Source organism: Orycteropus afer, unplaced genomic scaffold, assembly GCF_000298275.1.
Source record: "Orycteropus afer afer isolate SDZICR_OR568_19922 unplaced genomic scaffold, OryAfe1.0 scaffold00014, whole genome shotgun sequence".
In the NCBI taxonomy this organism is placed as follows: Eukaryota; Metazoa; Chordata; class Mammalia; order Tubulidentata; family Orycteropodidae; genus Orycteropus; species Orycteropus afer.
Window position 1 is genome coordinate 18,238,295 of NW_006921601.1, and position 11,718 is coordinate 18,250,012.

Sequence of the window (11,718 nt, forward strand, 5' to 3'; positions counted from 1 at the left end):
TTTCGTTTTCTTTTGTTTGAGGAATGAGAGCTCTAGGTGGTAGAAGTTATTTGTCCAAGATCATTGAATGAAGTGGAGCCCAGCAAATGTTTTAATAGCTAACATTTAATGATTGGTTATTCTGTCATTTTTGGCTGAGGGAGTTTACATGCTTTTTCTCATTTAACCTTGCTGATCATTCTGGGAGGTAGATACCGTTGTTTTCTCCGTTTCACAGAGTCGGACTCGGAAGTAAATAAAGGAACAGACTTTCACAAAGTCATCTTCTAAGTAACCAAGTCCAGATTTGGTGTCAATAAATGTTGGTTGACGTTGGAATAACAACAGTTTGAGCCTATACTTGAGCGGGGGTTAGGCGGAGACATAAGCAGAAGGTGGACACCTGGGATGGGGGTGCACAACCTTGAGCTGAGGATGAGGGAGCCTCCGGCGGGCCAGGGGCGAAGCTTCAGGCTGGCAGCTCCCGATTAGCGTCCCCAGCCGAGCGAAAGTCCCGCCCCCAACCGAGGGGAGGGTTGGGATTGGTTGTCCCGTGGCCGATTGTGCTGGGCGTGAGCTGGGGCCGCGGCGGCGGAGGCGGGGCTGCGAGCAGGAAGTGGGAGTTGAGGAGGCCGTAGGCGGGCTGGCGGGAGGGCTGCAGCTGCCACTTTGGGAAGTCGCCACCACTGCTTTGGGCACCTGGGGAAATGGAAGGCCCGGGACTGGGATCCCAGGTGAGTGCAGAAGGGCGCGGCTTGTTCTCGGGGCCCGGATAATGGCGGTTAGTGGGGTGTTGGTTTGTGGGGAGAGAAAGGGCGTGGGGGTGAGGGGCTCCTGGGGACGCCGGACTTGGCCCAGGAGGCGGGAACCTGAAAAAATCTAGACAGATGCTAGGAATTCTCTCTGAAGCAACCAGAAAGTGAATACAAAAGTAGATAGGGGTGAAGGCCTCAGCAGGCCCCCCAGCCTCCTTCACCAGGCCAGGGCGCCCCATGGGGCCGGTACCTCTTGTGCCCGCCTGGGGCTGGTATCCCTTGTGTCCGGCAGGGACCGCTGTGGCCTTGGGGAGGGGAAAGTGGCTGTCCCTGGAAGAGGTGTCAGGTGACACACCTGAGTTGGTCCAGCCCACCTTGACCTCGGCCTGAATCTAAGCGGTTCTACTGATTGCCTTTTTTTTTTTTTTTTTGGCAGAGGCGCCTTGGGCCCCGCCTTCTCCCAGCCCACCCCTATTTTGGTGCTAGTTCCCACATCCTTGCTTACTTCTTGAAAGAAGTGAAGCTGTTTTCTAGGCTAGAGAAAAACAAAAGTCACCACAACCCGTTGCCGTGGAGTTGATTCCGACTTTGTGACCCTAGAGCAAAAGAGTAGAACTGCCCCATAGAGTTTCCGAGGGTGTAAATCTACCGAAGCCGACTGCCACATCTTGCTCCCACTGAGAGATTGCTTCAAACTGCTGCTTTTTCAGTTAGCAGCCCAGTGCTTAACAACTGCAACATCATGCTCCTTAGGCTAGAGAAAAGGGGTGAAAAGTGAGGTGGTTGATACCTATTTGCAAAATCTCAAAGAACTTTTTCTGTGGAGGAGGTATTCATGCATAGAAGCCATCTACGCAGTTCCAGGGGGTGAACGTGGGCCAGTGAGTTACCGGAGGTGGAAGTGAGTTAGCTCCAAGAGAACGAGACTGCCTTTTTCACTCAAGCCCTTTCCCAATGTCCAGAATACTGACTGGCATAGGGCGTCGTTCACTTAATATTTATTGAATAAATGAAGACTTCCCAGATTCAGCCAAAATTTAATGAATGCTTAGCACATACCAGAGGCTTTGGTATGCTTTATTTTGTTCTATAATTGAAGCATCCTTAAGAAGAAGATATCCCACTTACAGATGAGAGAACGAAGCTGTCTCCAGTTGGAGTGTGCTACTTTAAGTAGTAAATTTTCTGTTCCTGATGGGGTTCAGGCAGTATTTGAGATGATTGGATTAGCAGATCCCCCCAAATTTTTCAAATCCTGAGTATTTCTTCTTCATGTTACCCCTTTTCCTTCCTTTTTCATTGTTTTCCTTCCCTTTGCTTCCTTCCTTCCTTCCTTATAGTCTGGTGTAGGTTTAAATAAGAAACAAGATATATAGGGAAGTGTCAAGGTGTTCTTATTAGATGTTCTTGCCTTTTGGCAGGAGAAAAATGGTTTGCATGTTGACTGGATTTTACACATGGCTGTAGACTCTTCACATGGAAACTATGCTTCTTTTTTTTTTTTTTTTTTAGACAGCCTACTGGAAAAGTAGGTAGGAGTTAACTATCATCTTAATTACTGTCCTCATTTTCAAGAGCCTTCAAGTGCTTGAAGTTCACTTTCTTCTGCTGAAAGGAAGATGACCCTTCCCCAGTTCCATGACAGATGGAGGGAGAGAATGATTTGCAGGTGGAAATTAGTAGGGCAGGGGTGGGAAGGACATTTGGGGAGACAATTGTTAATGATAACTGCTGTTGCTAATTTTTTCAATAATAATGTGAAGACCTTTTGCACTGTTGAGCCTCACGGTGACCCTGTGAGGTAGGTAGGAATTATCATTCTAACTTTAAAAATCAGAAAATGGGGGCTTAAAAAATTAGTGTCAATTGTTAAGTCAAGTAGCTACTAAGTAATAGAGTTAATTTGTTCGTTTAACCAATGTGTTTTGAGTGTTTACTAGGTGTTAGTCACTGTTCTAGGCACTGGACATAAATCAGTGAACAAAACAGAAACATTCCTGTTCTCTTTGAATTTGGTTCTCCTGATTCCAAGTCCAGTGCTGATGGGCTTTTTTTTGTCAGAAATTAACTTTACTATCCGGTCTCATTTCCTCACTGAACTCATCTTTTATGCTTTCTTGCTTCCTCAGTAAACCCCGGCTACATTGGCCTCAGAGCATTGGTACTTGCTCTTCCTTCTGCCTGGAATGCTGTTTCCTGATAAACCCACATGGCTTATTCTTCACCTCTATAAGATCTTGATACAAATGTCACCTCTGTAACGTATTCCCCATCATCACTATTACTGGCAACACTCTCTAACCTCCTTCCCTGGCTTGTATTTGTCCTTAGTTCTTGAGGCCATTTAACATCTTTATTTGTCTTGTGTATTATCTCTTTCCCCTCCACTGAATGTAAGTGCTGTGAGAGTAATGATTTTTATCTCTTGTGTTCAAGGCTACCTGTCTAACATCTAGAACAAAGCCTAGCATAGATGGATACTCTGCAAATATTTGTCCAATGAATGAACTTGGAAATTTAACTCTGGCAGTTATGTTAATGTCATGAGAAATTTTCATTGCTATCTATAAGATCTCTTTCTTTTTTCAAAACATTTATTTTTTTATTTGATAATCTGACAGATTAGTGACCCCTGAGTTTGAGTCTGGTTTTCTAGACCTTAGTTTTTTCTTAAATTAATGTACAGTGAACTTCAGTAGTATTTATTTACTATTTAGAAAAATGGCTCATTTATGATGCCACTGTATGAGAAATATTACATGATCCTTAGTAAGTTAAAGATGTTCTAGTTATCTATTGCTATTTTACAATCCACCCTAAAACTTAGTGGTGTAAAACAGCACCTGTTAGGTTCATGGACTCTGGGTCAGGAATTTGGACAAAGCATAGCAAGGGATGGTTTGCTTCTGCTGCACAATGTCTGGAGTTGGAACGACTTCTGATTTGGGGGTGCCTTGACAGCTGGGGCTGAGATCATCTGGAGGGGTCTTCACTCTCATATCTAGCAGTTGATACTTTCAGCAGGGACATGTACATGTGCCCTGGGCTTCTGCACAGCATGGTGGCTCGGTTCCATGAGCAAGCATCTCAAGAGACAGGAAGAGGAAGCTGCTGGTTTCTAAGGCCTGGGCCTGCCACCTGGCACAACATCACTTCTGCAGTGTTCTGCTGGTGAAGCAGTCGTAGCACAGATTCAAGAGGAGGGGACATAGATTCTTGTCTCTTGATGGGAGGAACATCAGAGAATTTTGGGGCTGTGTTGTAAAACTGCCACGCATGTATACATTTGTGTTTAATTTTCATAATATCTTGTTCTGCTTTTTCTTTCCTCCTGAGGAATAGAATTGTCAGCTAGCTACCTGTCTCTTTCTTTGAACCTTTCCTTTTTAGCATGGATAGATAGATAGGTAGATAGATAGATAGATAGATAGATGTATCTATCTTAATTTAGCTCTGGTAGCATAGTGCCTAAGACACTTGACTGCTAACCAGAAGGCTCGTGGTTCAAACCCACCAGCCACTCCTCGGAAGGAAGGCTGGGCAATCTACTTCTAGTACCTAGTGATACTGCCTTGGAAACCCATGCCTGAAAACCTGGATCTGACTTGATGACACATAACAACAACATCTTAATTTAAAAAAACAAAATAAACAAACAAAAAACATGTTACCATAGTATCCTGAGACAGCTGTATACTAGAAATCCTAGAGGGACCAAAATCAAAAAACCAAACCCACTGCCGTCAAGTTGATCTCAACTCATAGAGACCTTATAGGTCATAGTAGAACTGCCTCATAGTGTTTCCAAAGCTGTAAATCTTTATGGAAGCAGACAGCCTCGTCTTTCTCTCACAGAGTGGCTTGTGGGTTCAAACCACTGACCTTTTGGTTAGCAAATGGATGCAGTAACCACTGTACCACTAGAGTGCCTTCCTAAAAGGACCAGACAAGGTAAAATGAAATGGAAGCAGGATACTTGCAGTTGGAAGCCTCTTCAGTGATATACCTAGTTCAGAGATTCTTAAGTTGATATTCACATAAGCTTCAGGGGGTCAGTGAACACCTTGACATTATATGTGAAATTTAGTTTGTATGTACACTTATGCATTTCTCTGAGTAAAGAGGCCTTAGCTTTGATAACATTTGAAAAAAGGTCTGTGACCTTAGGAGGGTTAAGAACCATTGATTTGGGCGAGCCCTTTTACTTTTCAGATGAAATTGAATCTCAGAGATATGAAGCTATATTTAAAAGATCCCTAGAAAGTTAGTGGCAGAGGCCAGTGCTTGGAGCTCCTTATACAGTGCCCTTTTCATTGCTGCTGAGGTCTTGATTGTGCTCTTATTCTTTGATTGTTGGCTGTCACTTGGCATCCCTCCATTCTTTAGTCCAAGGCGAAGGAGTAGTCTGTATTTTACTATGCTGCTAGGATAGATAAGAGAATATCTCCTTAACTAGAATATAAATTTCTTAAAAACCAGGGACCTTGTCTATTGTGTTCAATGCCATCTCCCTGTGAATTTTGCCTGGTGTGTAATAAGCATTCAGTAAAGATTTGATGAATGAATGAGTGAGTGAATGGATTGTGGCAAGAATCCTGTCTTATTAATTTTGTATCCCTATTGCCTAGTACTGTGATTGGTACTTGGTAGTTGCTGTTTACATTTTCCTGAGAATGAATAGTGAAAACTCTTTTAAAGTTGCTGGCATCATGAGAATTTGCTTGGTTTATTCTGTTAGCTTAATATTGTAGGTAGCTGTATAGCAGTTAAGTGTCCACATGCATAAAGGGTGTTTATTTATGTGGTGATGTCTTTACCAGTGCACAAGTTAATAATGACTATTAATAATAGCTCCTCTTTGGATCATGCATCATGGAGATGGAACTTTATATAGCTGTATTGATCTGCCCCTTTATTTTACAATGATAGAAACTGAAGCCAAAAATCGGGTAGATGATTAACTACCATCATTCAGCCAACAGGAAACCCAAGACATTGTCCTTGTTCTTAAGGAGTTTACATCCTGGTATAGTCAAAATGAAACAACTAGAGAATACTTTAAAAATATGTGGTGTTTAAAATAACTAGAGAATAATGTCTAAGAAGTATGTATAATGCTATGACATAAACTTTGTTTTAATCTTTGTGATGAGAATGTATGATTATTTTCCTTAAAGATCTTTACATGGTATCCAGTCAAAGTTAACCTCCTCCAAAGAAGATCAGCTACTTTCTTACCTGTAGCTCTTGTAAAATTTTGGGAGGGAGTCACATCTGGAATAAAGGAAATACTTTGGAACTATGGTTTCCAGGCTTTTTTGATGATGCATGCCTATCAGTAAAACAATTATGAGCTTGCCCCTATATAAGTAGAGTAAAACCCCACAATAATGTGAAAAGTAGGATCCAGAATTTTCATTTTTGTAAAATGCCACAAATTATGGAGTGAATGGAATGATAGATGGAGCTGTTCTGCAAGCTGGCTGGGAGTTAGGGCTCCAGCTGCACAGTCTAAACCATCCTGGTACTGACTGTGGTTTGGTGCCACTTGCGGCAATGGCTCACTCTAAATTAGGCATTGATGGGGATGATTTGTGCCATGTGGTTGCTTGGGACTTCCAGGACAATGGAAGCAATTCCAGAGATCTCTTGGTTAGTTGGTACCTGTTTTATCCGTGTAATCAGGAGAGATTAGACTGGGAGAGTATTGGAGAAGCAGGGACTCAATCTCAAGACCATGAGGGAGAGTATGGGGTAAGAGACAACCTGTCTGTTTCTTTGCCTGTTGTCACCCTCCTCTTCCTGACCCTCCTTCTCCTTCAAAGAAAATAGAAATTTCAGCTCCCCTCTGTTTGAACATGAAGGCTGGGGACAGGAGCCAATTGACAAATTTTTGTTGTTATGTGGCATGTTATTATAAGGTCTGACAATATATTTCTAAATTACATTCATTAGTTAATAGTTCAGTATATACTATGACAAGGTTTTGAATTCAAGACAGTACATATAAACATTTCAAATTAGCCTTTTTGATCATTTTGAATTTTTTGGAGAGGGGCTGACTTTTTGTCAGGGTAGATGAGATTGTCTTTGTTTTCACTTCATGTGACCAATGAAGAGGTCCTGCTGTGAAGAGAAGTGTGCATTCTTGTATTTTCTTGTTTGCTTGTGGTTATGTTATTATAACTGTCTTGATTCCTGGGTTCTTTGTAGGAATCACATGAAGCCACTTTTTCATTTTGGAAAGGATAATTCTGTTAAAATTAAATAATATGGTTTCAGTCATTTCAATCATATGATTTCAATTATTATGCCAGAATGTAAACTCCAAAACGGAGGGTCTTTCTCTGTGTTGTTCACTGTTTTAACCTCAGCACCTAGAACAGGGACTGACTGCACATAATAGGTACTCAAAATATATTTGTTTTGAAATGAATGCATCAAGTCAGATTTGGAGCCTCCAAAGTTAGGGTTTGTCTCCTTCATCAGGCTGGACCCTTAGGCTTTTAAGATTAAGTTGGTAGTTCTGACCCACTCGGTGGCTCCACAGGAGAAAGACCTGGTGATCTGCTTCTTTAAAGATTACAGTCTAGAAAACCCAATTGGGTAGGTCTACTCTGTCACATAGGGTCACTATGAGTTGAAAACTGATGTGACGGCACCTGATAACAACAGAGTGTTTTGGAGTCCCTGGGTGGTGCAGACAATTAATGCTTGGCTGCTGACCAAAAGGTTGGAAGTTTGAGTCCACCCAATGGTGCCTCAGAAGATAGTCCTGGTGATCTGTTATTGTTGTTAGGTGCTGTTGAGTTGGCTCCGACTCATAGCGACCCTGTGTGCAACTGAACAAAACACTGCCCAGTCCTGCGCCAGCCTCACAATCCTTACTGTACCAAAGCCCATTGTTGTAGCCACTGTGCCAATCCATCTTGTTGAGGGTCTTCCCTTTTAATGCTGAACTTCCACTTTGCCAAGCATGATACACTTCTCCAGGGAATGGTCTCTTCTGACAACATGACCAAAGTAGGTAAGACGTCTGGCCATGCTTGCTTCCAAGGAGCATTCCAGCTACACTTCCTGGAGGACAGATTTGTTCCTTCTTCTGGCAGTCCTTGGTACTTTCAGTATTCTTTGCCAACACCACAACTCAAAAGCATCAACTCTTCTTCAGTCTTCCTTATTCATTGTCCAACTTTCACATGTGTATGAGGCTATTGAAAATGCCATGGCTTGGATTAGGCACACTTTAGTCTTCAAAGGGACGTCTTTGCTCTTTACTTTTAAGGGGTCTTTTGCAGCAGATTTGTCCAGTGCAATAAATCGTCTGATTTCTTAACTGCTGCTTCCATGGGTGTTGACTGTGGAACCAAGTAATATGAAATCTTTGACAACTTTGATCTTTTCTCCATTTATCGTGATGCTGCTTATTGGTCCAATTATGAGGATTTTTGTTTTCTTTACATTGAGGTGTAATCCGGACTGTGGACTGTAGTCTCTGACCTTCATCAGTAAGTGCTTCAAGTCATCTTCACTTTCAGCAAGCAAGGTTGTGTTATCTGCATAGTGCAGGTTGTTAGTGAGTCTTCCTCCAATCCAGATGCTGTGTTCTTCTTTATATAGTACAGCTTCCTGGATTATTTGTTCAGCATACAGATTGAATAAGTATGGTAAAAGGATACAACCGCAGTACACTCCCTTCCTGATTTTAAACCATGCAGTATCCCCTTGTTCTGTTTGAACGACAGCCTCCTGGTCTATATACAGGTTCCTCATGAGTACAATTAAGTGCTCTGGTGATCTGCTTCCTGAAACATCAGCCATTAAAAACCCTGTCGAGTGTGTCAGTTTTACTCTGACACATGTGGAGTGATCTGGATCAAGTGACAGAACCTGGTGGCTCAAGTGGTTCTAGGATTCCCTGAGTGGTGTATTTAAGGTGTACAGTAGGCTGTATTTAAGGGGAATTGCAGTTCACGTGCTTGGCTGCTGACCAAAAGGCCAGACGTGCTATAGAAGAAAGACCTGGTGATCTCCTCTCAATCCGTTTGAACCTGGCAAATCTGGCGGAAGGCTTTCTTTAAAGAGAGTTTTTATCTTGCCATTTGGTGCTTCTTCTAATCGATGATCTGAATATAACCTTTGTTGATTCAGCTGATGGGACAGCCTTGGCAGTGGTCCTTTTTACCCTTACTGAACCCTGTAATCACTTCTATATTTGTTATCAATTGCTGTATAACAAATTAACCCAAATATAATGACTTAGATGATACCTAATGATTTTCTCATAGTTTCTGTTCATGAGTATTCCAGGCACAGTAGCTGCGTCCTCTGCTCAGGGTTTCACAAGACTGAAATCAAGGTGATAGCTGGGCTCTTTTTCTTTCAGGAGTTCACAGTTCTCTTCCGACATGGTTATTGCCAGAATTCAGCTCCTTCTGATTGTGGGATTGAGGGCCCTGTTTTCTTTTTTTAAGAATACATAAATACCTTTTAATAATTTCAACATCATACATGATTTAGTTGTAACTCTTAGCAAATTAGAAATACATAGAAACTTCCATAATCTGAAAGAAGGTGTCTGAAATAACCCAGAGCAGACACCAATTGTATTTATATACTAGCAACAAACAATTAGAAAATAAAAACTTGAAAATGTACAATTTACAAAAGCATAAAAACATAAAATACATCAAAACAAACAAGATGTGTAATACTGCTATGCTGAAAGCTGTAAAATGTTACTGAGAGAAATTAAAGCCGGTCTAACTTAATGGAGGATTAGCCATGCTCATGAATTGGAAGACTCACTACTGTAAAGGGTCAGGTTTTTTCTAAATTGATCTATAGATTTCATGAAATTCTTATCAAAATCCTAGAAAGTATGTGTGTGTTAAGTGATGTAACCCAAGTTTATAATTTTCATGGAAATGCAAAAGGTCAAGTGTAACTAAGACACATTTGAACAAGATGGGAATTCTACCATATATCACACAAGAGAAAATACAGTGTAAGAAGGACTCTTCAGACCATCAACATTTAAGAAATAGGTAAGAGTATATAATTATTCAAAGGAAAATTCATTCATATTGTAGACTTAAAATTTAGGGAGAGGCTAGTCCCAAGCTCAGAAACCTATGTGATTTTCAGGCAAGTACTTATAAAATGCTTTGGATTTAGAGTTTTAAAAAATAAAAGTATCATCTCTAACTAGTTACATGTCACAGGTATTCTTTCTTTCAACATGTATAAAAATAGGGAAGATAATTCTAGAAATAGTGTATCAAACATCTTTGAGATGAAAGTATTACAGTAATAATTACTATTAAGCTCAGTTTCCTTTGAGATAAGACCCACAAAAGTTTTAAACTATCTTGATGTGGAAATTTGGGACATTCAGTGAGGAAATTGTTCAAATGAGTATTTTGGATGATAGGCCAGTAAAATTAAATAATTTTATTTCAGCTAATTCTATGAGAGACATATAGATGAAAATAGTTACGAAGGCCCCATTTTCTTGCTGGCTGTCAGTGGAGACAACTTTTGCTCCTGGAGGCCACTCACAGTTCCTTGACGTGTATCCCTTTCATAGTCCCTCTTATTTCTTCAGGGCCAGCAGGAGAATCTCTAGCTCTAGTCTGCTGAGACAGAGTCTTAAATAACTACATAATCCTGGGAGTAATTGTTTTCATGTTTGCCATGTTCCATTAGCTCTAACCAAGCCAAAGATTCTGCCCCCACTCAAGGGAAAGGGATGATACAAGAGTGTGATTTGTTTTTTGAGGGGGAGGGGAAGCTTCTTAGTGTGAACCTGCATTACCCCCCAAAGCAGGGGCCTAGTGACCTTTGTGCTGTGTGAATAGCTAGGACCCTCCACCCACTACAAAGAATAAGGTCCATTTGTGATCCTTCCTAATTGTTTTATGACAAAATATGTAATTTAGGGTTTTCTGGTATTAGGGATCTTTTCTAGTGAACAAAATTATGATAAAATCTTCCTTAAGATATACCTAAAAGTTTCTAATTCGGTACTATAATTATTATTTATAGTAACAAATACTTCATCATGTAATTGAATGTGATATTAATCCTGCTACTGTGCTTTGTCAAATTACTCTTTCTCTCCAGTGCAGGAATCACAACCATGGACCCCACCCTCCAGGATTTGGTCGACATGGCATCTGTGCACATGAGAACAAAGAACTTGCAAAGGCAAAAGAAATTCTTCCTCTTATAGAGGACTCCAGTAACTGTGACATTGTGAAAGCTACTCAGTAAGTTTTCCAGATGCTTTGTTTATCTTATGTTCTGTTGGATTACAATACTGTATGTGCAGTTTATGACACTCCATGAGCACACCTTCTTCACTTCTTCCTGGTAGTTCATTAACACCAGTGCTGATACTAGTTGGTCACACCAGCATCAGAGCACTTAGAGGAGCTTGCCTTAGTTGTTTATATACCACACTTTCCCCTTAGTTTGTGAGGAGCTTCTTAGCAAAAGCTTGTCTTTTTCTCTCTGTTGTCCAGTGCTTTCACACAATGTCTATATTATACACTGAATCCTATGAGAGCTGAAATCGACAGGACTGTCTTGTTTTTCTGGGTCTCACTAGTTTTCCACCTTTGAGAGGGTGCAGTCTTACCACTTTTCTATTGCTTGTTTTAGGGGAAAATTTTTGAGTTTTCCTTCTCTGACAGGTTTCTGCCTTCCATGAGTTCTGGCTTTCACATGTTTTACAGTATTAGGTGCCCAATAAATGTTTATTGAATGAGTGAGTGATTAGAAATGACACTAAAGTTAACATCTGAATTTGAAACACAAATCTGAGTCTTGTAAAATATACTATAACATAAATACATAGATGGAAAAAGATTAGTTCATGAATTTGTGGATTTTTTTTTTTTTTTTATTAGGATTTGGGTGAAGATTTACAGAGTAAATTCACTTTTCATACAGCAGTTCACATATACTTTGTCTCATGTCA

The 11,718-nt window shown here is 40.7% G+C and overlaps 1 protein-coding gene across 1 annotated transcript in view; it reads left to right on the forward strand.

Annotated features, from left to right (window-relative positions):
- The first annotated feature begins 6,290 nt into the window (after nt 1–6,290).
- The window catches only part of ZDHHC13 (zinc finger DHHC-type palmitoyltransferase 13), a 59,847-nt gene continuing 54,419 nt past the window's right edge, over nt 6,291–11,718 (forward strand). The window contains exons 1-2 of the mRNA XM_042782800.1: nt 6,291–6,488; nt 10,854–11,005. Coding sequence (XP_042638734.1) covers nt 6,291–6,488; nt 10,854–11,005 — 350 coding nt within the window. The remainder of the gene's footprint in view (nt 6,489–10,853; nt 11,006–11,718) is intronic.